The 27,042-nt window shown below is 28.3% G+C and overlaps 5 protein-coding genes across 5 annotated transcripts; 2 read left to right on the forward strand and 3 right to left on the reverse strand.

Moving 5' to 3' along the window:
• Positions 1-2,132: 2,132 nt before the first annotated feature.
• Positions 2,133-6,595, reverse strand: LOC132925893 (zinc finger MYM-type protein 1-like). The gene is made up of 5 exons (XM_060990249.1): positions 6,589-6,595; positions 5,405-5,494; positions 4,634-5,212; positions 3,137-4,569; positions 2,133-2,162 (listed from the first exon to the last, which is right to left on the reverse strand). Exons 1-5 carry the CDS (start codon positions 6,593-6,595, stop codon positions 2,133-2,135), a joined length of 2,139 nt encoding a protein of 712 aa, XP_060846232.1.
• Positions 6,596-9,582: 2,987 nt separating this feature from the next.
• LOC132925894 (zinc finger MYM-type protein 1-like) lies at positions 9,583-11,754 on the forward strand. The gene is made up of 3 exons (XM_060990250.1): positions 9,583-9,666; positions 10,023-11,705; positions 11,749-11,754. Exons 1-3 carry the CDS (start codon positions 9,583-9,585, stop codon positions 11,752-11,754), a joined length of 1,773 nt encoding a protein of 590 aa, XP_060846233.1.
• Positions 11,754-12,377, forward strand: LOC132923857 (uncharacterized). The gene is made up of 2 exons (XM_060987833.1): positions 11,754-12,076; positions 12,161-12,377. The coding sequence occupies exons 1-2, from the start codon at positions 11,754-11,756 to the stop codon at positions 12,342-12,344; spliced, it is 507 nt and encodes a 168-aa protein (XP_060843816.1). The 3' UTR covers positions 12,345-12,377.
• Positions 12,378-22,218: 9,841 nt separating this feature from the next.
• Positions 22,219-22,966, reverse strand: LOC132923795 (uncharacterized). The gene is given in 2 exon segments (XM_060987767.1): positions 22,219-22,515; positions 22,517-22,966. Coding segments are annotated over 2 exon segments (747 nt in total).
• A 349-nt stretch (positions 22,967-23,315) lies between these two features.
• LOC132925895 (uncharacterized) lies at positions 23,316-23,948 on the reverse strand. The gene has a single exon (XM_060990251.1). It carries the CDS (start codon positions 23,946-23,948, stop codon positions 23,316-23,318), a length of 633 nt encoding a protein of 210 aa, XP_060846234.1.
• Positions 23,949-27,042: the final 3,094 nt, after the last annotated feature.

The raw sequence follows: 27,042 nt of genomic DNA on the forward strand, positions 1-27,042 counted from the left end.
GAAAAAATGGATATGCTTAAATGTTACACACTGTGTGATAATAATGCCACAGCAGCAGTCAGGTTATATACTGAACTTTATAGTGACCGTACAATACCCAGCCGTTTTACTTTTGCTAGGATACAAAAACATTTACTTTTACATGGTTCTTTCAATAAAAAAAACATAAAAAGTATAAGATGTAAGCGAGTAATCAATGAGGATAATACTATTTTGGTTCTTGCACATTTATATAAGAATCCACATACATCATTACGTATCATATCAGGTTGGTAATCAAATTTTCAAAACATTAAAACATTTGTTAACACTTTTTAAATTATTTTTTTTTATGATTATTATTAATGATTAGGGCTCGGAAGTTGATGCATTTTGCATTTTTTTTTGTAACTTTTTAGACGATGCTCTCCTGACCACAAATGTGTTTCATTAGCATGTGAATCTGATCAACTAATTTTTACAAATTACAGTACAATTTTTAAAAAAATTTATTTTTATTAATTTATAACAAATATTTGTAAATTTTTTAGGTCATTTATTGTCATTTTTGAATTTTTTTAGATCATTTTTTAATGTTTTTAAGGTCATCAACTTCCGAGCCCTATTAATGATAATTACATGGCTAAGGCCATTAGTTATTCATAGCAATCAATAAAAATTGTTTACATATACTTTGAAATTTAAATAACTTAAATTAAACTGACAGTGTATTTATTTGTTGTAAGCCGAAATTGGAATAACATACAGCTCTTGTCAAAAAATAGCAAAATTAAACAAATTTCACAATTACAAAATTCAATTAATTCATAATTTACGTCCAACTGATTATGAAAGAAGAATATACATGGTAGCTCAATTCTTGACAAAAATTGACGAAGAACCTAATTTCTTAACAAATATTTTATGGTCAGATGAATCACGGTTTACAAATGATGGAGTGATCAATAGACATAATAGTCATTATTGGTCCGATTCGAACCCTCATTGGACTAAAGATGTAAACTTTCAAGTTAAGTGGGGAGTTAATGTTTGGTGCGGAATTTTGGGAGACACTTAAATAGGTCCATACTTTTTTGATGGTACACTAACTGGAAATAAGTATAGAGACTTTTTAAACAATGAAATTCCAAAACTCTTGGAAAATGTATCATTAGAACAACGTTTAAGAATATACTATCATCAAGATGGAGCACCAGCACACAATAGTAATATAGTTCGAGAATCTTTAACAGAAATATTTGGAGTCAACTGGATTGGTAATCATGTTTTCGTGGATAAATTAACTATTTCAGAAATTAATTAATTTTTTTTTGATGAATAGGCACGTATAGTCCAGAAATTAGATGGCCAGCTCGTAGTCCAGATTTGACTCCCCTAGATTTTTTTCTTTGGGGTTTCTTAAAACAAGTTGTTTATATAACCCCACCAGTAACTGTTGAAGAACTTAAAAATAGAATAGTACATGCCTGTGAATCAATTCCCAAGAATATGTTACTTAAAGTAACCCACCATGAAGTGTTGAAACGAATGGAAATGTGTTTAAAAGTAAATGGTCAAAATTTTGAACACTTAATAAAATATAAGTAAATGGATAATTATAATTTTAAATGTTATTATCTTTTATTTAGTGGAAATGTATATGTAACTCTTGTCTTTAATGTCACTAACCTAATCTATAACTACTAAACATCAAAAAGTGACCACATTAATACTATAATATAAACCTTATTGCTTACGGTGCAGTTTAATTACAATTTAATGTGACACACTATTTCAATTTCAATAATTATAGATAAAGTTGTTTGTGATCTGTTAATAATTGATAATATAACAAAATGTTTTAATGAATCAACTAAACAATTTAAATCCAAAAAAATCACAAAATCCTGCTAATGTTGATTCTTAAATTAATGCACAGCTTAAAATATGATAACTGCTTTTACAAAAAGATTTACAACTTCAAATGAAATCTAGAATTAGTTGAAAATGAAAATATACTTGTAAATGCCAAAATTATTTTCTTTAAATTAAAACACATATACATATGTACAATAGTGGATTAAATAGTTTTACTTGACACTTATTTGAATATGTTACTTACAACTATGAGCAAATAATATCTGAAAATTATTTTATGTACAATACTTCAATTTGTCATGTTCCTGAAACCAAATATAAAAATTTTAATTTAATTTAATAAAACTACAGAATATATTACCTTATGTATTATACACAGAAACATTGCCCATTGGTAATCATTTTTGAAGTACAAACATTGATATAGAGATTAAACATAATAAATGAATATTATTAACACCACACAAGATTAAATTCTCTGATAGTCTTCTTTCAAACTATCACTGTAGTCACATGTAAGATTTTGGTGAAATAATAGTAATATTGCCAGATAATATTTATTCTTTCTAAAAGTAAAAACAAATTCAATTTTAAAAACAATGAAGCAGTGGCGCAACTAGGCTAACTGGGGCCCCAGTGTCACTTTTAACGAATGGGCCCTAATTAAAATTATTTATGCTTATTATTGTGAACAAAATTTGGTCGATAAAATGATAAATTACAAAAAGGAAAAAATTATGTAATGTGTTTAATGTTAACTTATACTTATACACTTGTAAGTTGTAACAACTGTTTCTAATCAGTTTACTGAAATGGAAGTGGTAATTACTATTCATTATCAATACCACATATTAAAATTAAGTTAATAGATTTATTAAAAGTTTTACCAACCAAATAACAACATAAATCATAATATACTTATAAAAACAAATAAAAATTATAACTTTTAAGACTACACTAGTCATTTATAAACTATACATTTTAATATTTTATACATTTAGAGTAATAGAATGAAAACTATATTGTTAGAAGTAATATATTTTAACTTAAGAAAATTTTTGTTTCTTGTTTTTAAATCGGCAAACGTAGAAATCATTTTTTCCAAATCAACTTGATTAGTTACATTTCTTTCTATATTTAAAATGGAAATATTAGAAAGTCGATCCTGTCCCATACTGTTCCTAAAATAGTTTTTAATTAATTTTAATTTCGAAAACGATCTTTCTGCCGTTGCAACTGTCACAGGCAATGAAATATAAATTATACATGCAGTTATTACATCACAGTATGTTGTACAAAAATCATTTTTAACTATAAATAAAGCCAGATCCTTAATCGTTTGAATATTAGTGTTTAATAATCCTCTTAAACACAATAATTGTCTGGTAAAATCTGAAGAAATGTCATCATTGTATAAATAAAAAAAGTCCATTGAAGCCTTACAGATCTCATTTTCATCCATTTTAGCTAACATTGTAGGAAATAAGAAATCAAAATTCTCTGTAACTTCTTGTAGTCCTTGAAATCGTGAATTTAGTTGAAATATAACTGTATCAATCACAGGTAGAAAAATTTTAGCCCTGAAATTTTCATGTGTTATATTTAGGCGACGATCACCATCAATTTCATCAAAATATTGTGGAGCAAGTCTACTCCTCTTAACATGAAAGTTTGGAGTAATTCCCCATCTGGAACATAATTCTTTACACTCCAACAGTATATTTTCATAGCTATCTCTTAGGTTTTCTATAATTGTTTTGGCTTCATTTAAGTTTTGGCATGCATTGTGCAAATTTTTATTTTGTTTCTGAAGGGATTTGGATACACCGTGTAATGCTCTCAAAATCTTTTCCCAAAAACATAAAATTAGAACAAACTCCATAGATTCTAGTTTTTTTTTCAAAGACAAACTAGTAACTTTTTCATCTTTTTTAGAACTAGTTAATGATATATTAGTTAATGCTTTTAAAATATCTATAAACCTTAACTTTAATGCATTTATAGACTCATGTCGTGATTCCCATCGGGTTGGGCACACCTTTTTTAAGACTTTCAGTTTAATTTTTCTACTTTCGTCATTCCCAAAAGCCAAGTTAGCCCACCTAGGAGCACTGGCACTAAAAAAATTGAAAATTGCTTGAACAGTTTCAAAAAATGATACAACTTTTTGAGAGCTTTTAGCTGCATCTGATATGACTAAGTTCAAGTTATGGGCACAACAGTGAACATACGATGCTGTAGGAACTTTGTTTTTTATTCTTTTTTGGACTCCGGAGTATACACCACTCATGACAGAAGCCCCATCATACCCCTGTCCTCTGCATTTATTTATGTCAATATCGAGCTTCACTAATATATTTGTGATTAATTCTTCATAATTTTGTGCTCCGTGTTTTTCAATAACAAAAAATCCCAAAAACGATTCCTTTACGCTTATACTTGATTCATTATGATTTATTACCACATACCTTATAACTATACTGACCTGATCAAGTTTGGTAATATCTTGAGTCGAATCCATTATAATAGAAAAACATTGCGAACGTCTTATTTCATCACATATTAAGTTTCGAGTACTTGTAGCTAGAAGGTCAATTAATTCATTTTGAATTTTCCAGCTAAAATATTTTATTTTATTTTGTTCATCTTTTAAAAGTTCGTTCATAATGGGGTCATACTCGGCCAACAAACGCACTGTGCGCATAAAGTTACCTGAATAAATCAAAATATATCAATATTATATAAGTTACTTAAGTTTAATTAGATATTAAAGTACCTTCTCCGTAAAATTGTTCTGGATTATTATTTTTCTGTTCATGGCCTCTCAATGCTGTGTTACCAGAAGTAAGATGTAGAATTATTTTTATAATTCTATGTAACACTTTTCTCCAGAATGTAGCTTCTTCTGAATATTGTCGTTCGGTTTTTTTATCAATTGTTTCATTATTAACCCATAAAACACGAACTTTACAGGCATCAATATGCTGTGCTGACATTTCGTGTTTGTCAATTTTAATAGATAGATGTTGCCAGTCATTCACTCCATTAATCCAGGCATTGTTGAAAAATGCATAAAGGCGATTAGCAAATAGCCAACAAGTTTCACAATATACTGAGTCCAACCCAACAGAATAGCACAGCCAGAACCTTGGTACTTGTATACCAGACTTAAGTATTTTGTTATAATAAAATTTTGAAAAATGAATAGATTTGCCATCTTCTTTAGTTGTTTTGGGAAAAACAATATCTGGTCTACATGGTCCATATGCTAAAATACATCTTTTAATATAATTGCTCTTAATAGTATCTTCAAAATGAATTCTGTCAGTAGGATATTCATTGTGCATATTAAAATCTAAACAAATGAATATAAAAAGACATTTAACAATATTATTAAAAATAATACCTAATAATATTAATACTTAAAATATATAAATATAACATAATATACATATTATGTACCTAAAATTGAACATTAACTAGGTACACAAATATATTATTTTAAGTAAATAATATCTTTTAATTTAATTTATTTTCATTATTTTACCTGTAGCTACAGTAGATTCTTGTACATTATTATCAATTTGAATCACAGATGACTGGAGTAATCCATCATGGTAATTTAATAGATTTTTTTCTGAATGTTGAGGTATATCTATAAAATAGACATGTAAGTAGTAGGTACAACATTTAACATTAAGCTTCAAAATTACATGATTAAACATCAACAATATTTTTAAAAACTGTAATGTACTAATATAGGTATTTTGATTAGTTTACCTGTAGTAGAATAATGTATATTTTGTATATTATCAATCTGAATCTCAGATGACTGGAGTAATCCATCATGGTAATTTAATAGATTTTTTTCTGAATGTTGAGGTATATCTATAAAATAGACATGTAAGTAGTAGGTACAACATTTAACATTAAGCTTCAAAATTACATTATTAAACATCAACAATATTTTTAAAAACTGTAATGTACTAATGTAGGTATTTTGATTAGTTTACTTGTAGTAGAATAATGTATATTTTGTATATTATCAATCTGAATCTCAGGTGAGTGGAGTAATCCATACACAATGTTATGTGTCTTATATTATGTTAACCTATGTATACATTCTTATTTTTATTTTCATTAAACAATATTTTTACTAGTTCAGTTAAAAATATAGGTAATAATTAATTTTTAATGAATTTAATTTTCACTTTCTACGCTTGACTAGAATAAAACTTTTAATTTAAATAGGTACGAAAAGCAACACCTTAGCTTACAAATTACAAAATTTGAATTTTACTTGATCATACATTTTGAAATTGTAACATTTTGATATGATAATATTACCAAGGGAACCAAATGTAATTATTAGGCAATAAAGTTACTGTATTAAAAATTACTCTAAATTTATTGCATTATTACATTGAAAATTTAGGAAAATATTATAATACAAACAAAATTAAATTAAAATATTGCTTTCATTATGGCATTGCACGAAAATTGATTATTTTAAGTTATGAAAGTTGAATTTGTTGTTATTATTATTTTAATTGCAATAAAAATGTATTTGAATTAACCTAGGAATTAACACTGAAATCAAACATATTTTAATTTCACTTAACAATGGCTAGGTATATAAGCATTCACAAAAAAGATGCAAAATAAATGCAATAATTTCACTGTACTAGTCATTATATATAAATATTAAAATATATAATGTATTAAAAGTACCATCCATTTCTTTTTAGCTTCAATTATTAAATTATTTCTACTTAACTATTGTAGAAACAACAGCTGGGATTGTTGAAAAAAAATTATTAATTTTAGGCAACTTTGACGTTTGTTCTTGAATTTCCTTCTTTTTTTTTCTTTTTTGAAATCCACTCAAGCACTTTTTACTATCTGACATTTTTAACTTTAACTTTTAACTTTTAAGTATTGACAATAACTTTCATTGAAAAATGTTGGTGGTGACTCGTGACTGTGTAGCAATGAGCTAAATGAGCCGATGAAGCAGTTTTACTATGCCGCTATGCGCTATGCTAACCAGTCTGTTGTCGCCTGTCGGTGACCGGCGTTGTTATCGTATTTTTCCATTTTATTTTTATCCGTACGCTATTATTAGAATAATATTTCGATAACACATCAATGCTGTCATTTCGGTATTAGATAGTAGATTACTATAGATTATTTGATTATATTATTAGATAGTTCACTCGTCTTTTTCTTTATTAAATTATGAAATTGATAATTTTAATTTGTTGTTCGTACTTCGTGAAATTATATTCGTACATCAAAATGTCATGATTTTTATATTTATTAGGAAATTTATTATCAAATATGTAAATAGATTATTTTATTTAGGCCGGGGCCTGGGGGCCCCTGAAGTCTTTGGGCCCCGGTGTTTGACACTCCCAACCCCCCCGGTAGTTGCGCCACTGCAGTGAATGAAGTTAATTTACTAAAATGTATCAATTGAAGACTTTAAGCTAATGTATTTTTTATAAGATTAGGTACTTACACTTTAATATCATGTTGCAATCACGATGCCTACTTAATAAAATACTAAAAAGTCATAATACTTTTTTCTAGTTTTTAAATAAACACGTTGATCACAATTGGGCATTTAAGTATGAGCATCAAAATAGAAATAAGAACTAGGTAATAATTTTTTCTGAAATCAAATATATGAGCTAAAATTGTGTTTGATACAAATTGAAAAATAAGCATAAAAAAATATTTTACTTACAACTTATGTGCAAATTTGATAAATAATTTTGTCCAAAAAATATGTTTTATCTTGTATTTCACATTTTAGGCTCGTTGAGTATCAGAAGACTAATGTTTGTAATGTACCTGAAACCAAGTATAAGAATTTAAATGACATTTAATAAAAACTGAATAATATAATAATATTACCTTATGTACCATGTAAAAACATTGGTAATCATCTTTAAAGCGTTATAATGTGTAGAAATAAAACACAATTTATTAACACTTCGTAAACACAGTGAGTTCAAATTTCTAGGAAACCTTCACTCAAACCGTCGCTGTAGTTTTGGGTAGATAATAGCAATATCCATGTTGGCAGATAATATTTAACATTTCTAAAAGGAAAAACAAATTTAAATTTAAAAATAATTAAGTTAATTTACTACAATATATTATTTTAACCAGTCCTTTTTATAACATTTTGTATATTAACTTACCTTTTGAAATAATTATGCAGGTAGGTCTACCCAAAAAAAAATTGAGTAACAACTTATTATACTTTTCCTAGTTTTCACACAATTATAAAATTATTTGAACAAATCAAAATGTTAACACTTTATTGAAAATTGAAATAACTAGTAGAATTTACGACAAAATAAACATAATATTAAATTTTCAAATTGTGTCATGGTATTTATATTGATATTTCCAAGTGGATAGGATTAAACCAATCTCCGAAGGAATACTGGGAGACTACCAAGGAGGTTTTAGACCAAATAGATCCACCACAGACCAAATATTTACTATTAGGCAGATATTTCAGAAAATGTGGGAATTTGATAAGGAGGTATATACTTTGTTTGTAGACTTTGAGAAAGCATACGATTCCATACATAGACCAACACTATTTAAGATATTAAAAGAGTTCAATATGCCAAAAAAGTTAATTAACCTGATTAAAGCGACAATGGAAAATTCTGAAATAAAAATAAAAATAGCGAACTCTACATCTAAACCGTTCAAAGTAACTTCTGGTTTAAGGCAAGGGGATGCATTATCTCCAATCCTTTTTAACTTAGTTCTGGAAAAGGTTGTCAGAGATATGAACATATCAGGAGGTGTGACTTTAGGACAGTCGAAGATAGGCCTGCTAGCATATGCCGACGATATTGCCATCTTAGGAGACAATATCGAAATAGTAAAAATACATTGTAAAAAACTGATGGATGCGGCGAATAAAGTTGGTCTCAGAATAAATGATAAAAAGACAGAATATATGAAACTAAACAGAAAAGACAGGACGTATCGCCACGGGGAGAGTATGAATGTAGATGGACATATATTCCAAAGAGTTCCACAATTTAAATACTTAGGTGTCCTCTTGACTCAGGACAATGAGTTAAAAGTAGAGATTTCCAAAAGAATGCAACTGGCCAATAACTGCTATTTTGGTGTGGGAACCCTGCTAAAATCGAGATCAATATCTTTGAACTTAAAAATAAAAATATACTTGACATTAATACGTCCTGTCGTCCTATATGGGTCAGAAACATGGACACCAAGGAAAATAGAGGAAATAAAACTAGACACATTTGAAAGGAAAATTTTAAGACGTATATACGGACCTTGTTTCGACTCAAGAACCCAAGAGTGGAGAATTCGAACCAATGAAGAACTACAGAACTTGTTTCAGAGATCATGTATTTCAAACGAAATCAAAAAAAGAAGACTGTTGTGGGCAGGCCACGCCTGGAGGAAAAAAGACGCTATGATTAACACAGTAATCAGGGAAGAACCGAAAGGAAAGAGACCACTAGGTAGACCACGCCTAAGATGGGAAGATTGTGTGAAGAAAGATGTTAAAGAGGTTGATCCAGGAGCAAACTGGAGAGAAATAGCAGAAAATAGAATAAGTTGGAGAGAAATTTGTTTTGCGGGATGGTCTTAAAGGCCGGAAAAACCCAAAAAAAAAAAAAAATTTCCAAGTGGAAATATAGTTCTAAATATTAACATATGAGCGCTAGTAGTTATTATTTTACAGCTGATTTATATCACTGTTTGGTGTTTACTATCAATATTTGGTATCTGTGTTTCAAGGTAGATATATCAATCCACCTTGCTCTGTTTTAAATATAATATCAAAACCGTTTATTATGTAACCTCAAACCTGTACGATCAGGGACGCCCGAAAGGGGGGGCCAGTGGGGGCCATTGCCCCCCCTGAGATTTTTTGTGTCAGTTACAAAATTGGAAGTTTTTTTTACATAAAGCTGGTGTTAGGTATTTAGGTATTTAGCGACTATGCGACAATCATTGTACCTAACATGTCATAATATATGATAATATAGGAGGTATTTAATTGAAAAAAAAAACAAAACAATTTTTTGATTATATTTTTATTTTACTGTTTTAATTGTAATAAGCATTACATTTATTTGTTATGTTTTTTATAGAAGTCACTTGCTATAATTGATCACAAAGATAAAGTAGAAGAATGCATAGCTGATCCTGCATTAATTTCTGTAGACCACACCAATGTGCTATCTGATAACGATTTAGGACATTTTATAGAAACTTATTCACAAATTTCTGAAGATAAAAAGTTTGACCTTTTAACTAATCCATGGAAGCCTAGTAAACATTATAATTTTAAAAATGATGTTGAAGACAGTAAACGTCCATTTTTGTATAAATGGTTTTCACAATACCCATGGTTAGTATATTCAAAGTTATTGAAAGGAGCTCTTTGCCTTACTTGTGTTCTCTTTCGGGCTCATGTGACACACGGTTCATACTTTGGATCTTTTATTACCAGCTCATTTGTAAATCATAAAAAATTTGTAGAAAAGGCTAATCAACATGAGAAAAATAAATGGCATATTGAATCTTTCATACGATCCAAAGATTTTAAAGATATGAAAAAAACAAACTGTGGTATTGACCAAGTGTTAGATTCTTGTTATAAAAATAAAATTGAAAAAAATAGAAATAAATTAAAGCCAATAATTTCTTCACTTCTATTTTGTGCAATACATAATTTACCGATTCGAGGAGACACAGACAACACTGCAGTATTTAATGACTTATTAAAATTCAGGGTTGATGCTGGTGATTTGACTTTAAAAACTCATTTAGAAAAATCCAATAAAAATGCATTGTACATATCACACCGTGTGCAAAATGAATTATTAGAATGTTTATCTTCTAGTTTAAGATCTGTGATTACCAATGAAGCTATGCAAGTATTTTGTTTTTCATTAATTGTTGATGAAACGGCTGACATCAATGGTACTGAGCAGTTATCAATTTGTGTAAGGTATCTGTATAATAAAAATTTACATGAAGAATTTTTAGGTTTTTTCCCCTTACAAGAGTTTGACGCCTCATTTATTACTCAAACAATATTAGAAGCATGTACTAACCTAAATATTGATATGAATAAATGTGTTGGACAGGGGTACGACGGATGTGCTACGATGGCTGGCCATATATCTGGAGTGCAAAAAAGAATTAATAATGTGTATCCCATGGCTAATTTTTTCCATTGCGCTAGTCATCGTTTGAATTTGGTAATAAATGATTTGAATTCTCTTGCCGAAGTTAGAAATTGTGTAGGGAAAATAAAAGAAGTTACTACATTTGTTAGAGATAGTGCACTTCGTAGAAATATTGTAGGAAATAATTTGCCAAAATTATGCGAAACAAGGTTTGTTGAAAAACATAAATGTATCAGAAAATTTAAGGACCAATATGTTACAATTGTTGAAGGCTTGGAAGAAATATCAAAATCCAATAATTTTAACAGCAAACCTAGACAGCGTTGCTATGAAATGCTTACTGCAATCACTACTCCAACATTTGTTGTAATATTATCAATCATGGCAAAATATTCTGCAAAATTTGAAACTGTATCAACAGTTCTTCAAGGGATAGATGTTGACCTGCAAGAAGCTACAAAACATATTCAAGACCTATTATCAATGTTAGAAATAGACCGTAATAATTGTGAGAATATATTTAATTCAATATTTAATGAAGTAAAATTAGTTGCTTCTAAAATAGATCTTAAGTTAAAGTTACCACGGCGTAGTGTTAAACAAGTACATCGTGAAAACTATCCAACTAACGATGTGGAGGTATATTTTAGACAATCTTTATTTATACCATACTTGGAATCAGTTATAATGTCTCTCAAAGATAGATTTTCAGATGAAAAATTAAAAATATTTACATTATACAACCTACACCCCAAAAAAATGAAACTAATGAGCGACCAACAATTTGCAGAAAGTGTTGAATTTATTTGTACACTTTATGGTTCACTTCTAGACAATTTTAAAGAGCAAGCACTGTCATGGTATGATCTATGGAAAAAGAAAGAAGTCGAATCCACCATGAAATTAATTGATATTCTCGATTACGCCACATATTACCCAGCGGTATGCCAAGCAATACAAATTGCAATTACTTTACCTGTAACTTCCTGCTCAGTAGAAAGATCGTTTAGGTAATGTTTTTAAATAAATATTTTTACAAATTTTATTCTGTATGTAAATTCATATTTAACAATAACTTTTTTATTATGTTTCAGCACTTTACGCCGTTTAAAGACATGGGTTAGAAATAGGATGGGAAATGAAAGACTGAGTAGCTTGGGGTTAATTAATATACACCGCCAAAGGTATGATGATGAAAATTTTTTTAATCAACAAATTGATAAATCAATTAATTTATTTGCTTCTAACAAAAGAAGATTATCATTGCTTTTTGAGTAAAATGTAATGTTATGTATAAATATTATGATGTAATATGGAACATGGAACATGTAATGATGTAATATGTAAATTCAAATCAAATAAAGTTGTTTTTTGTTTAAACTTTATTATGTTTTTTGTAAATATTAGAACTAATAGTGTAATTTTATATTAACTTAAATTAGTTTTGATTTTTAAAAAAATATTAACGATACTATTACAAAGTATGAGTAGATGAAAGATGTAGCGATAAATCTTCCCATAAGTATTTAGGTAGGTACTTGCAATTGTTTGCCCCCCCTGAGCTACATTGCTGCGGGCGTCCCTGTGTACGATATATTTAATCGTGGTCCGTTCCTATTTATTTTATATTTATATATTTTATGGCAATTGCCTTTTATTTCTTATCTTAAAGTTATAGCACGTGCGTAATTTAGAAGCAATTACTGTTACAGCCTACTGGTCGTGTATAAATGATACAAGACTAGTAGTAGGTATGTTTATTTTTATTACAATATGTATTTCTAATTCTAATTGATTATTACATATTCTAACTGGCGAATCATAATGTACACAATATTTTACATTTGTGTTACCGACTGGACTACTGACGATTATTTAGTATTTTATTCTAGATCATAGTTATGCTATAGAAATAACAATACCTATAGGCTATTATAAGATAACATACTCGATAAAATAAAAAGGAATTGTTTTATACATACATATTTCCTTTGCTTTGAAAATTGTCAGATGCAATATAAATCCATAAGCATTTAGTAATAAGTAGTAATTATAAACGAATTTTTTATATTGTATACCGAATTATAATTATCGAGCTTGTATCCATTTACTAAGTATTTAGTATAATAGACTACATTATCCTTATTCCTTAGTATTTAAAGTAGAATATCTCCGGAAGTTTACGTTCAAATTTCGATTTCAATACATCAAAATTTTCAGAAAAATTACCTGATTCACATTTTCTTTTTAAATATATATGTTCTCATTTGAAAAACTAAAGTTGGTATCGCCACAGGATAATCCTTAAATGATTTGAAAAATCTAAGTACTCGAAAATATTGTCTTCAATTACATTTAAAAATTCCAAAAATCAGAATTTGAATATATGCAAAATTTAAGCATAATAATGGGGTGAGCATGCTTAAAAAATCACTCTGTATATCTAATTTATTACCTACTTATTTGATATTTTAGATTCTGAGTGAATCGATAAATTCGATAAATTTTACAATGATTTTTTTATTTTTGTATTTCTATGTACATCGTATGGTGAGGTATTTTCTAAAAATCCAAAGACATATAGTAAAACTACTAAAACTAGTATAATATATTTATAAATAGTAATACTTCTATAGGTAGTTATTATCGGGTTTTTATATTTATTTTGTGTTGCTTTGGGTTTCTTCAGCTTGGTGTCAAGTATAAATCATAATCAAAATTATTACTTACCTATACCTACCTATATATAGGTTAAGGTTAAGTATACACATAACACATATTATTACATTTAACATTAATTATATATGTATATGTTAAATTATCATTGTATGATATTATTTGATTATTAAGGCTATAATTAATAATTAGGTACAAAATTGGGCATAGAATTAAAGTAACTTTATTGGACTTATTTTTTTTACACAAAACTTTTATTCGTGGTCGAAGTGTTGAATGGCATATTCTCATTTATTCTTCAATAAATTCCATTTTTATTCGTTTATTTATTTTTTATATTTACAAGTGTGAAAAATCTTTGACACGTAAATATGCCGTTGAAAACTGCAGTAATATTTTTAAAGATTCCACCATACCTACTTAGTCCACGTCGAAGCGATAGCGATTAACTCGGTACGAAAATTGAAATAGACTGAACATTGCAGCTAGCAGTATTACAACAAATTATTTGAAACGCAAGACTTGTGGTATAGCATATTATTATTCACATAGGTACGCTTTTTTTTCTTAACTCATTTAGACCCAAATTAAATTTTTTTCTTTTGCATATTATTTTTACATGAACTCTATTAAGAGTAAAAAAATTTAAAAATTAAAAAAATTAAAATTGTAATAAATAATATTCTGCCATGTCTCTTAAAGAGGACATGGGAGTCTGAATTAAAAATATATTTCAAATAATTTCACTTTAAGTTCGCGGTACACTGTATACCTACACTCTACAGTATACACAATTAGTGGTGTGGCGAGCACATATTTTGAGCCCTAAGTAAAGTATTTAAACAATGACCCACCCACTATACCCCTTCAAACATAATGTAATATAATCTAAAACTGTATGGTAAATTAGAATTTTCATTAAAGGACATACGCCATCAACAATTTAATATAAAAAAAATTATTCATCCACACAAACTTTAATTTTTAAGCTCAAGATAAATTTCTAGGTCTAAGTAATTGCATTAGACAACATTGTTCATCCTGCCACTGTATACACAATATAATGTAGTTGAAATAATATGCTTCGATTTTAAACTTTAAATTTTCTGATGGCAAAGTCAGTGCCATATTTATGCAAGGATAAATTGGACAATTGCACTGAGCCCAATCAAAAGAAGGTCCCACCGACTTCGGGCATATAAAATTAATTGGATACCTTTTTATCATACTTTGGGAAAACAAAATGGACACATACTAGTTGCGGACAAATTATTTCAGGTCAATATTATAATATAACAATTGCGGACACGCGTTTCGTTGTCATAATACTAATTGCGTACAGAGATTATTTTTAATAAAAACCACGTGAGTTGCGGACACAAATATTTCCCTTCTCCACTTTTCAGGACTTAGGACAAGCTACCAAAAAATTGGTAGGTGGGGTTAAAAATATGTGTCTTTGCTCGTAACTTTCGTACAGCAGTACAATTCATTTTAGTATAACTACTAGTCTGTAAGGCCTCGATCAATTGGTATATATTAGGGTGACTACGATAAAACATACCATTAAGTTTAGCATGAAAACTTTCACAGACATTTGTGTTTCGTGAAATAGAAGAAGAAAATTCTGCCCATATTTCTGGAGGAAACATTGCAGAATATGTTCAAAAAAACATCTACAAAATCGTTTATAGCAGTACCGTCAGACGGCAGCGTAGACATTAAGTCATCTGTAAAGCAGTCATCCACTTCGTTTGGTGACAAAAACGGTAGACCAAAAAATGTTTTAAAAAGTTGCCCTTTTCATCCTCAGTACTATATACTTTAGCTAGACCTAATGACTGTATTTTTCGGTACCAAGCTTATCCGAGATGGAACCGACATCCTTTTATTTTGCTCATTGTCCATACTAGACGAACAGCTGAGTGGATAGATTGTTCAAAATCAATATGAAAAGTGGTTGGTAGTAATAGTGAACGTTGTTTCAAAAACTCGAGTGCTATACAATAATCAGTAACTGATTTTCCCACCAATAAACAAAAAAATAATGGTACGTAAATACTATTTTTCACGCCATGAACCACGAATAATTGATTAAATAGAGATGGACAGCTTGAAAAAGTACCATCCATCAAAACAGCATCATACTTAAAATTTAAATTTTTTATTGTAGAGAAGCACACAACACTTTTATTATTGTCAATGTCAATAATCCATTTTTCACCTCCCTTGGTGTGTAATTTATCTACTACGTCAGGAACCATGGCATAAAATTCTAAAAGTGTTTTAGGTAATATTGGGTACTTACTCATACGAGCAGTGTGAATATTTTTTCGGATTAAATTTATATCCTTTGAGTCTAATATATTTAAATCATCTGGTGTAATCTCAGAATGTATAATTTTGCTGGAACGTTCACATAGCTGCTCTACCGCTTTCCGTTTGACACTGTTACTTAACTTCTGCCGCACAAGTGATCGTTTCTCATCGGTCGCATAATTATTATGTTTAAGATTATTTTCTATTTCAACACCATGTGTATCAAATTTTAAAAATGCATTATACCTTTTATTTGTACACGCCCACCGATGAATTTCATTTTTCATTATGCGATGAAAACGGAACTTAAAACCGTCAATCACACGTAATTCTTTAAGTTTTTCACTATACATTTTTATACAGAAAAATAGAAAATAAACGAACAGAAAGACGACACTACGACAGATATTAAGCAAGCGAGTAAGGTTGTCGATAAACTGCAGATTAAACATATTTTTTGACAGCCGTTTCAAAAGAACCTGCACAATCTTAATGGTGATAAATAATATATATATATATAAATCGTTAATATCGAACAGTAATTTCCCAACGTCCACAATCGTTAATATCAAAAATAATAATTGGACATTTGTCCGCAATTCGTATGTTACCTTTTTAGATTTCGTCCGCAACTCACATGGTTTTTGTCACTTTGTCCGCAATTCGGAAACACCGAACAAAATTGGTGAGTTAAAGTATAATGGCTTTCTTCTGAAAACGGCAGCCTTAAAGATGAAATCAAATTTGAGTATTTAACTAAAAACATTATAAACTTAAAAACATTTAGTTTGAATTGCAGTGGCGGCGCGTTAGGGTAGACAATGAAAAAAATATCAAATAAAATCAAATATCAAAAATATCAAATATTCTAATTTTAAAAATGAGTTGTTTATTATATGCTAATATATTATATAAGTCTTTTATTTCTTCATAATTTTATAAATAAAATGTTATTTACACTGATTCGTTTCTATAGTGTGTCTGTGAGTAACGAGTGTGACTAAATATATATTATTAATAAGTATAATTTTATTTATATCTTATCTATACCGTAATCGCTACGTCGTCACCGTCAAATCGGTCGAGACATATTGAATTGTGTCTCACTATTGATGACGGGCGTATGATGTGTACGTAGTGGGGTATTACCAAAATTATATGTATGGAAGAGACATGTCTCAACGTAATATTTTTATAATTTAATTGCATTCCAACAGTGATTAATGATTAATGGCACGTGTTTAATGTTTATTATTTTTTCTTAATGAAGTGATACACATTTAAAACTTAATATGTCAGATATTATTGATATTATTTTAAATAAATATATAATAAATTTTGATGTTTCCAAAAATAAGACTGCGGCTGGTTTATCCGAAGTAATTCTAAATGAACTTTCAAAGTGGAATATTGGTAAAAATTTGTGTGTCAAACATATGATGGTGCTTCTGTTATGGCTGGTGAAAAAAATGGGGTTCAGTCAATTATGCAAAATATTTATCCAATGGCTATTTTTATACATTGTTACGCTCATCAATTGAATTTAGTTCTACTTCACGGCGCAAAATCAATAAAAGATGTTAAATTATTAATAGCAAACCTTACTATGTTCCACACATTTTTTAGTAGATCTTCTAAAAGAAGTTCTTTATTAAGAGAGCAAGGATTTAAATTACCAAATCAATGCAATACACGTTGGAATTATCATTCAAGAGCTGCTTTAATTATAAAAACTCATTTCAATGAACTAAAAAATGCCGTATCTCATGTAGTTGATGACCCTGGCTGGGATTCCAATTCTGTTTGTACTGCATCTGGTATATTGAGTATTATGAACAATCGAAAATTTGTTTACTTATTGGTACTTTTCAGTAAAATATTTATATTTACTGATCACACATTTTGTATTCTACAAAATAAATCAACTACTGATATTAAATATTGTGTTAACGAAATTAAAAGTCTTACTTCACGGATAAAAGATTTGAGAAATGAAACTTCCTTACACGATATCATAAAATGTTCCGTTGAATTAAACACAGATTTAAAGTATACAAATGAGGAAGGATCTAATTTACGTAAACTTACGTATGAAATTATTGATTCATTAATTGTTCAAATAAATATTAGATTTAAAGATTTTGAAACACTAGAGTTTGTTGAAATAATAAATGAAAAAATGTTTGCATCATATAAAGTTAATTTTCCAGAAGAAACTTTTTAAATACTATCCAGATATTTTTGATAAAGATCGTCTAAAAAATGAGCTTTACATAATATATGCAGATCCATTGAAATATTTCGCTCCTTTGGAATTTATTGATTTTATATTTAAAAGTAAGAACCTAAAACATTTCTTAAATATTTTTAATAATTTTTAAAATAAATTATAATTTTAATTATAAACATTATTTTAGATGAGCTTCAAGAAGTATATCAAGAAGTCACGAAACTTATTCAATTAGTATTAACTATTCCTGCAACAACAGCCTCAAGTGAAAGATCCATGAGTACTTTAAAACGTATTAAATCCTTTTTAAGAAATTCAATAACAAATGATAGGCTTTCATCTTTGTCTACTTTAGCTATTGAAAAAAAAATGTTAGGTGAATTATCAAAAGATCCAACGTTTATCAACAATGTAATAGATGTATTCGCGACAAAACAAAATAGGATAATCGATTTAAATTATATTCAAATATAGTTATTTTATGTAATTTACTTTTTTTAAATAAATGTTATATAACACCATATCTTTGGTTGTCTTGTTGTCTACCCTATAAAATTGTTCACGCGCCGCCACTGTAAACAATATATAACTATTATTGTTATTTAATAATTATAAGGCTAGGACCTTGCATATTTTTCAATAATCATTAAAAACATAGCTAAGTAAAATATAAATTTGTTTCATAGCAATACTAATTACTAAAGTATATTTAAAATGTATAGGTGCATAATTTGCATTTTTGACCATTTTTCGATAATAAGTGAATATTTGCAAATATATAAAGGTGGAAGTTTTATAATTTTATAAATAAAAACTTAATTTTAAATAGATTTTCTGGACCTGAGATATTAGTATGATGGTTTTATTTTTATAAGATAAATATTTTAAAATTAGTCTATGTGTTTTTTTTCATTAGCATTATTACTTGTCGATATACCGCAAACAGCAAACATGATTCAAAGAAAATTAATCGAAAAATAAAAATATTAATAAACAATTTATAATTTTAGCAATTTTGCTATCTATATATTAAAATAAAAAAAAATTATTCATTACTATGATTATTATTATTTTTTTAATGCATATTTAGTGATTCTTTAGTGCATAAGGTCCCTAACCTCTGTAATAATCCAAATAAATACTAATTTTTATTTAAAAAAAAAAAAAATTGTTTGCTTTTTAATTTGTATACATTAACTATAGACACATTTAAAGTGTAGTGTTCTTATTGTAAATAGGAAATAATCATATTTTTGTCAATAAAATGGTATTCTATGATCCAAATACTCATTACAAGTAGTATGTATTTGTATGTTCTGAGCACTTTTGGGCAGGGAGATTTTAAAAGTTTAAGGGGGACTTTCCCCCTCAAGCCATTTTTTTTTCCCTGTAACACGAAAAACACTGTTTTTTCAAAAACCATAATGTATGTTCTGAGCACTTTTAGGCAGGGAGATTTTAAAAGTTTAAGGGGAACTATCCGCCTCAAGCCATTTTTTTTTCCCTGTAACACGAAAAAACACTGTTTTTTTTCAAAAACCATAATGTATGTTCTGAGCACTTTCGGTCAGGGAGATTTTAAAAAATCAAGCGGGACTATCCGCCTCAAGCCATTTTTTTTTCCCTGTAACACGAAAAAACACATCTAGAATTGATTTTTACACACTTTTTTTTAAAAAATAATTGTTTTTTTTATTGAATAAGAACACTGTTTGATTAAAATAAAAAAAATAATTTAATAATATGTTTTTTCATCAAATATTATACATCCTTAATTCTAAATTATTTATACTAGTTTTCTTACTTCTCTAGTGAAAGGTACATATTCTACAATACGATCATGAATTAATAAACAATAAGCAGTTACACCTGTAAGAGGTTCTGATGATTCAATTTCTAGTTGAACATCTACTGATGAAGCTGTTGCTGAATCATTCTGTTTCGAAGTATCGATAACTACAATTGGAGCGTTTGTTAGAAAAGTAGAAGGACTTAATATTGGGTTTCGAATATTTTTTTCGTAGTATGATTCTTGAAATGATGTATACATATCATATAATAAGGTAAAATTATTTTTAGAAAAATCTAAATTTAAGTTATCATACGGATAAGCTATTGAGTTTAATAAAACTTTTACATTTGTTAGATTACAATGATCAAATACACTACAATCTTTTTCTATTGAATTTTTACGCCCCTTTTGTAACCCAATTATTATGAAACGAGGTTTTTCTAATTTCGAAGCAGTTTTCAGGTTCCATACAACTTTTTTAGTGGTCCCGAGTTCAGGATATTCAAAGGTTTCAAAAGATCTGAACGGGATAAACAAACTTTTTTCTTTTTCTATAAGTTTTAATAATTTCAACCTTTCTTCATCATCAACAGTGATATGTGGTACCTTCCAAACAATTTTATTCAAAACAACTTTTCCAGAAGTAGCACTTCCACTAGTTTTTACGTTTAGCACATTTAAATCACTATGACTTCGAGTTAATATTAGTTCTAATCTAGAATTAACTAATATTTTTTTAAAGTCTTCAAATATACCTAACCAATATTTCAGCGGAATGCAGGCACTAAATTCACCATTAACATTTACAGGGTTTGTATTATTTTTAAAAATCCAACCCGCATTTTCATAACAATTAAAGTTATCTGGCGTACCTGATAGATAACCTTTCAATGAGCTTGTAATACCAAGTGCACGTGTGCTATCTACTTCTATCCCATTGATTTCAAGTCGTATTTGTTCAAAAAGATAGGAAAAACCATTATTAGAAAGTTTTACTTTTATAGCATCTGATATTGAACCTTCTATAAATATAAAACTTTCATGCAGATACGGATAAACATCTGTTTGCTGGATTGATATACGTATTTCATCATTATTATTAAATGAAGTTGTATACGGTGTATATGAATGATATTCAATTTTCGTAATTTTAGAATCCGTTTCGAACCGTGAACTTATATCCAAAATATCACTTTCAGGCATTATGATTTAGTTTATAACCAAGAGCCTTTAAAATTTTTTTATTTTTCACCGTTAATTTTTTTACTTTAGTCGGTGTTATCGGTAACACTTTAGTTGTGTGACTAGCTCGATTAACGTGAAGTAATGGGTTTATATTGAATTTTAATCCCATCTTAAGAACCGTAACGTTTAATATGTAACACAACTGTTAATGTCTCACCAAAATTTTGGATTTGATTAAAATCCTGATCAACTAATTGTACAGTTATTGAATCAATATTTATTTTATTTAATTTATAATATATTAAATTTGGCGGTGATTGAACAACTTTTGTCCCAGTCTTTTCACTCGGAAAAAACTCGTAAATCGTATGACTTTGAAGGTGATTGTTGAATGATCCTTGAGCTATATTACACATCACTTTTATATAATTAATTGTGTTTAAATTTACAGCTTTTTCCGATCGATGAGTTACATACTCCGGAGGATAGTCTCGTTTTTCAAATCCTAATATGGGTGCTATCCCATTAATCATATTAAACATAATTATACCATTACATTGTATGTATGATCTAAAATCATTATGGTCAACTGAAATATCGAATGTTATTTTTGTACCATTTTCTTCATTGTAAGAATTTATTTGCTTCTTAATTTGACGGTTAATATCTACAATTTCGTAACATCCCGTTTTTAATGCAATATAACATATATTTTCATTATTATTATTATTATACTCGTCTATTACTTGTATCGCAAATTTGTTATTAGAAGAATTTATGTTTGGAAACGAATTGAACGTTTGTAAACATAACAAAGCTATTTCAGAGTCTTCGTACACGTTTAGAGACGGGAAATAATTTGAAGATAGTGTGGTTTCATTCCCAGTTAAACTTAATGTGATTGATTCATACATATTTATTTCTATAAAAACTTTAAATTTAAATTAATTTTAAGATCCGTGACGTTTAATATGTAGAACAACTGTTAATGTCTCCTTGAAATTATCAATCGGTTTATTGTTCTGATCAACTAATTGAATAGTTATTGAATCGATATTTATTTTGTTAAGTTTATAATATATAAGGTTTAGTGGTGATTGAGTCACTTTTGTTCCTGTTCTACCGGTCGGAAAAAACTCATAAATTGAATGACTTTGAAGATGATTGTTGAATGAACCTTGTGAAACATTACACAATACTTTTATACAATTAATTGTGTTAAAATTTACAGCTTTTTCTGATCGGTGAAGATAATTGCGTGAAAAAAATATTTTTTTTTTCAAACCCTAATACAGAGCCTATACTGTTTGGAATATCAAAATATAGCCTTCCATCACATCTTATATGTGTTCTAAAATCTATATGATCCATAATCATACTGAATGATAAATATGTTCTCTTTAGTTTATTAAAGGTTAATAACTCTTTACCAATTTTATTGTTAATATCATCAATGTCATAATAACCTTCTTCAAATTCATATACAAATTTCGCATTTTCAATAAATCTATTATCTGTGTCTCCGATAACTTCTATTTCCAATCTGTTATTAGTTGAATTTATGTTCGGAAATGAATTAAACGTTTGTAAACATATCAAAGCTATTTCCGAGTCCTCGTTGACGTTTAGAGATGGAAAATAATTTGCAGATAATGTAGTATCATTACCTGTCAAACTTAATGTGATTGATTCATACATTGTAAAAAATCAAGACATAAATGTCCGCAATTAAATGTGTTATAATCTTGATAATTTGAATAGTTATATATAATTTTGTTTCCCTTAAAGTATTTTTGTAATTCAATTGGTGGAGGTAAATCACCGAAGCTATCAAAATAAATAACTTTATCTTTATTTTTATAAAACGCTACCCAATGACTTCCATCACCTGAAGATACGTCCAAGTTTAATATACCACATTCAATCTGATGAGGTTTTTTAGGCAAGTCATCTCGTGAAAAGACGCCACGGAAATGATTGATATTAAACTTTGTAACATATTTTATAATATCTCTAGATGTAAATGGTCTGTTAGGTAACGTTTTCATCAGTTTTTTTTTCTTGATCCTTTATTTTTTAATCCGTTACCTTTATTTCTTTTTGAATTTTGGATTGCATTATATACACTAGCACTTCCAGACATTAAACTACCAAGTGCTGATAATCCTGCGAAAATAGGTATTAAGGGAATTGCACCACCTGTCTGACCCGGTGCTAGAATCAGTCTTTTACCTCTATAATTTTTCTTAACCTTTTTTTTTTTTATCGCAGCTCGTGTCCCATTTTTTATTTTATTAACACGTCCCCGTTTACCTTTACAGCCCATACCTATTTTTCTTTTAGCTTTCATTGTGTTAGCTACTGCGTACGCTACAATTTTCTCTTTTCTAGGTGTATCTTTTGCTTTAAATCTTTCCCAAGCACGGAGTTCTAACACCTTATCAGCGTTATGTCTATCTTCTAAATTTTTGCTAGTTTCATACACAATATCGTGATCACGACATGCAGTATCCAATGGGTTTATTCCTTTATCGCCACGATCTAACCTCTTTTTTAATTTCGTACCAGGTCCACAATACTGATATTTTGGAACATGGGCTTCAAACGGGAGACTATTTATAAGGAAATTTACGAAACCTTTGCCAGTCTTATCTGATTCCCACTTACGTGTTGAACGCATTATCTATAACTGATTATAATTTGAAAATTCTAGAGTATTTATAAGAAAATGGATTTGATTGTACAGAAAGATAAATTAGATATTTTAAATGTAGATGCTCAAATAATAAAGAAACCATCAAGACACGGACCATTATTACCTGATACTATACGTGCTATTATAGTTGGTCCTAGTGGTTCAGGTAAAACAAATATAATGTATAACCTAATCACGCATGAAAACGGATTAAGATTTGAGAATATCTATTTATACTCTAAAACTTCTAATCAAGAAAAATATGTTTTACTAAAAAAAATAATAGATGATATAAAAGGTGCCAATTTTTTCATTTTTTCAAGTGCTGATAAAGTTATAAAACCAAACTTAACTAAGAAAAATTCTATCATAATTTTTGATGACGTGATTTGTGATCCACAATCTGTAATTAGAGAATTCTTCTCAATGTGTAGACATTCAGGTGCTAGTTCTGTATTTTATTTAGCACAAACATATTCTAAAATACCAAAACAGTTAGTAAGAGATAACTCAAACTTTTTAATAATACTTAAACAAGATGATACGAATTTACGCCATATATTCAATGACCATTCATCAGCAGATATGGATTTCTCTGAATTTCGGAAAATTTCTCATCTATGTTGGAATCATAATGATTATGGATTTATGGTTATCGATAAAACACGTGAAATGAATGAAGGTAGATATAGATGTGGTTTCCATTCTTTCATTAAAATAAAATAATAATATAAATACAGTTGTAATAGTATTAAAATCTGCATAGTATTATCTAAAGTCGGACGAAGCAGTTATATCAAGTTTATTATTTGCAATGAATAAAGACAAAGTTTTGTTAGAAAATTTGGTAACATCAAAAAAAAATATCAAACGTAAAATAATGGATATGAAGCGTGGTATTATAGATTCTGATAACTATTTTCGTGATACATTTAAACCTTTACTGGAACCATTGAGTACACTGTCAGAAAAAAACACTTCACATATTTCCGACACTATCAAAAAAGAAGAAACCGTGTACGCTAGTGATGAAGATAGCGATAGTGTACTGAATTCATCGTTTGACAATTTTTTAATTTCAAATCCTAAATCACAACGTTATGATAAATCTTATGGTATGCATTACGATGCGGTTAATAATCAACTTAAAATATCAAATATGCCTGTTACTTTCGAACACGGTAAATTACACTTGCTCGATAATTACTATCCTTGGACTAAAGGACTTTGGTCTTTATTATGTGAAAAAGTACCAAAAAATATGACTATGGAAGACATGGAATCATATTATAATATTTTAAAAATAACTAAAGTCTTTTTAAAAGCAGACGGGAAACCTAAAACTTCAGGATATTTCAAATGGATGAATGTTGTAAAACCTCTTTATGAACGAATGAAAATTGAAGAAAAACAATTAAACGAGGAAATATTAAAAATTAATAACGCAAAAATTAAAACTCCAAATTCCCGATTAAATTTAAAACAATTTGATAACTTTTTATCTAGTTCAAGCGCTAAACGAAGAAACGTTATTGATGATTCAAACATAAAAAATGCTTCATTTGATTTTTCTTCTCCTACGAATAGTTCTAAAATTACAGAACCTCCAACAGGTCAGCTATTTAAATTTAGTTTATCGCCAACGACTAAGAAAGGTTCCGGTTTATATAAAGATGTAATACCTCAAACACAATTAGTGTACTATGATGATCCGAATGAATTAGTTACTAGATTAAATCTTATAACATCATCTCGAATTGCTGGTAATACTGGTGTAAATAATGAAATCATATCTATTTTAGAAGAATTACGTGAAAGGAATATAATAGTATAATGTCTACATTAGAGTGTATAGCCAATGAGCTACATCGACCTGCAAGAAAAATATTTCCTAGACGTAGTGTAATAACACGATTTAAGGATGACCTTTGGCAAGCTGATTTAATGGACATGCAATCTCATTCCAATCAAAATCTTGGTTTTAAATACATTTTAGTTGTTATAGATACATACACAAAATATGTATGGGTAGAATCATTGAAAAATAAAACAGGAAAAGAATGTACAAAAGGTATGTTTAATATATTAAAACAAGCTAATCCAAAATTATTACAAACAGATAATGGTACAGAATTTTATAACAATCAATTTCAAGATTTAATGAAAAAATATAAAATTAAACATTACAGTTCGTATAGCGTTATCAAGTGTTCAATTGGTGAACGTGTTATACGAACACTTAAAAATAATATATATAAACATTTTACTGCAACAGGTACATGGAATTGGTATAATACAATAACAAAAATTATTTATAATTATAATCATACAAAACATAGAACAATTAAGTGTACACCGTATGAAGCTCGAATGAATACAAGTAAAATTAAATCAAATGTACAAATAGATAATAAAACATTTTATAAACCAAAACTTAAAATTAATGATAAAGTGAGAATATCAAAATACAAACATATATTTAGTAAAGGATATACACCGAATTGGACAACGGAAATTTTTACAATAACAAAAGTTTTACATACAAACCCGATAACTTATCAACTAAAGGATGAATCAAATAATATAATTCTAGGAGGTTTTTATGAACAAGAAATTAAATTAACTGATTTCCCGAACACCTTTTTAATTGAGCGTATTATAAAAAAAGTTAAAGATAAAATGCTTGTTAAATGGATGGGTTTCGATTCAAGTCATAATTCGTGGATATCGTCAGCAGATATTTTAAAATAAAGATTTTTTTTAATGTATGTAATTTATTTTTTTATTTATTATTATTATTATTTTTTAATTTTGTAATGTCCATACGCTAGTGTCTTAATCCCATCATTCATTATATAACGTTTATCATCGTTAGCACTTAATACAAGTTTATTCATTGTTTTAGAATGGACGATATGTTTATTCGATTGAATAAAATTCATGTTTCTACATGTTTGTTTATCATCAACATTTTTATGGTTTATATATGCATTTAATATTTCTTTATAATGTCTAAATTGCATATGTTTTTCAATGACATATTTTTTCACACCTTTAGCTTTTTTTACCTCAATGTCGT

Source organism: Rhopalosiphum padi, chromosome 3 (assembly GCF_020882245.1).
Source record: "Rhopalosiphum padi isolate XX-2018 chromosome 3, ASM2088224v1, whole genome shotgun sequence".
Taxonomy (NCBI): Eukaryota; Metazoa; Arthropoda; class Insecta; order Hemiptera; family Aphididae; genus Rhopalosiphum; species Rhopalosiphum padi.

Bases quoted from the DNA above. Each gene is read 5' to 3' on its own strand.
- LOC132925894 (XM_060990250.1), top strand. From the start codon at position 9,583: ATGAGCGCTAGTAGTTATTATTTTACAGCTGATTTATATCACTGTTTG. The intron at 9,667-10,022 runs GTAGATATATCA...TGTTTTTTATAG, and splicing joins TTTGGTATCTGTGTTTCAAG to AAGTCACTTGCTATAATTGA.
- LOC132925893 (XM_060990249.1), bottom strand. The intron at 5,213-5,404 runs GTAAAATAATGA...TCATTTGTTTAG, and splicing joins AGAATCTACTGTAGCTACAG to ATTTTAATATGCACAATGAA. The intron at 2,163-3,136 runs GTAATAACTGCA...ATTTGGTTTCAG, and splicing joins TTTGTACAACATACTGTGAT to GAACATGACAAATTGAAGTA.
- LOC132923857 (XM_060987833.1), top strand. From the start codon at position 11,754: ATGTCTCTCAAAGATAGATTTTCAGATGAAAAATTAAAAATATTTACA. The intron at 12,077-12,160 runs GTAATGTTTTTA...ATTATGTTTCAG, and splicing joins TCAGTAGAAAGATCGTTTAG to CACTTTACGCCGTTTAAAGA.
- LOC132925895 (XM_060990251.1), bottom strand. From the start codon at position 23,948: ATGCGTTCAACACGTAAGTGGGAATCAGATAAGACTGGCAAAGGTTTC.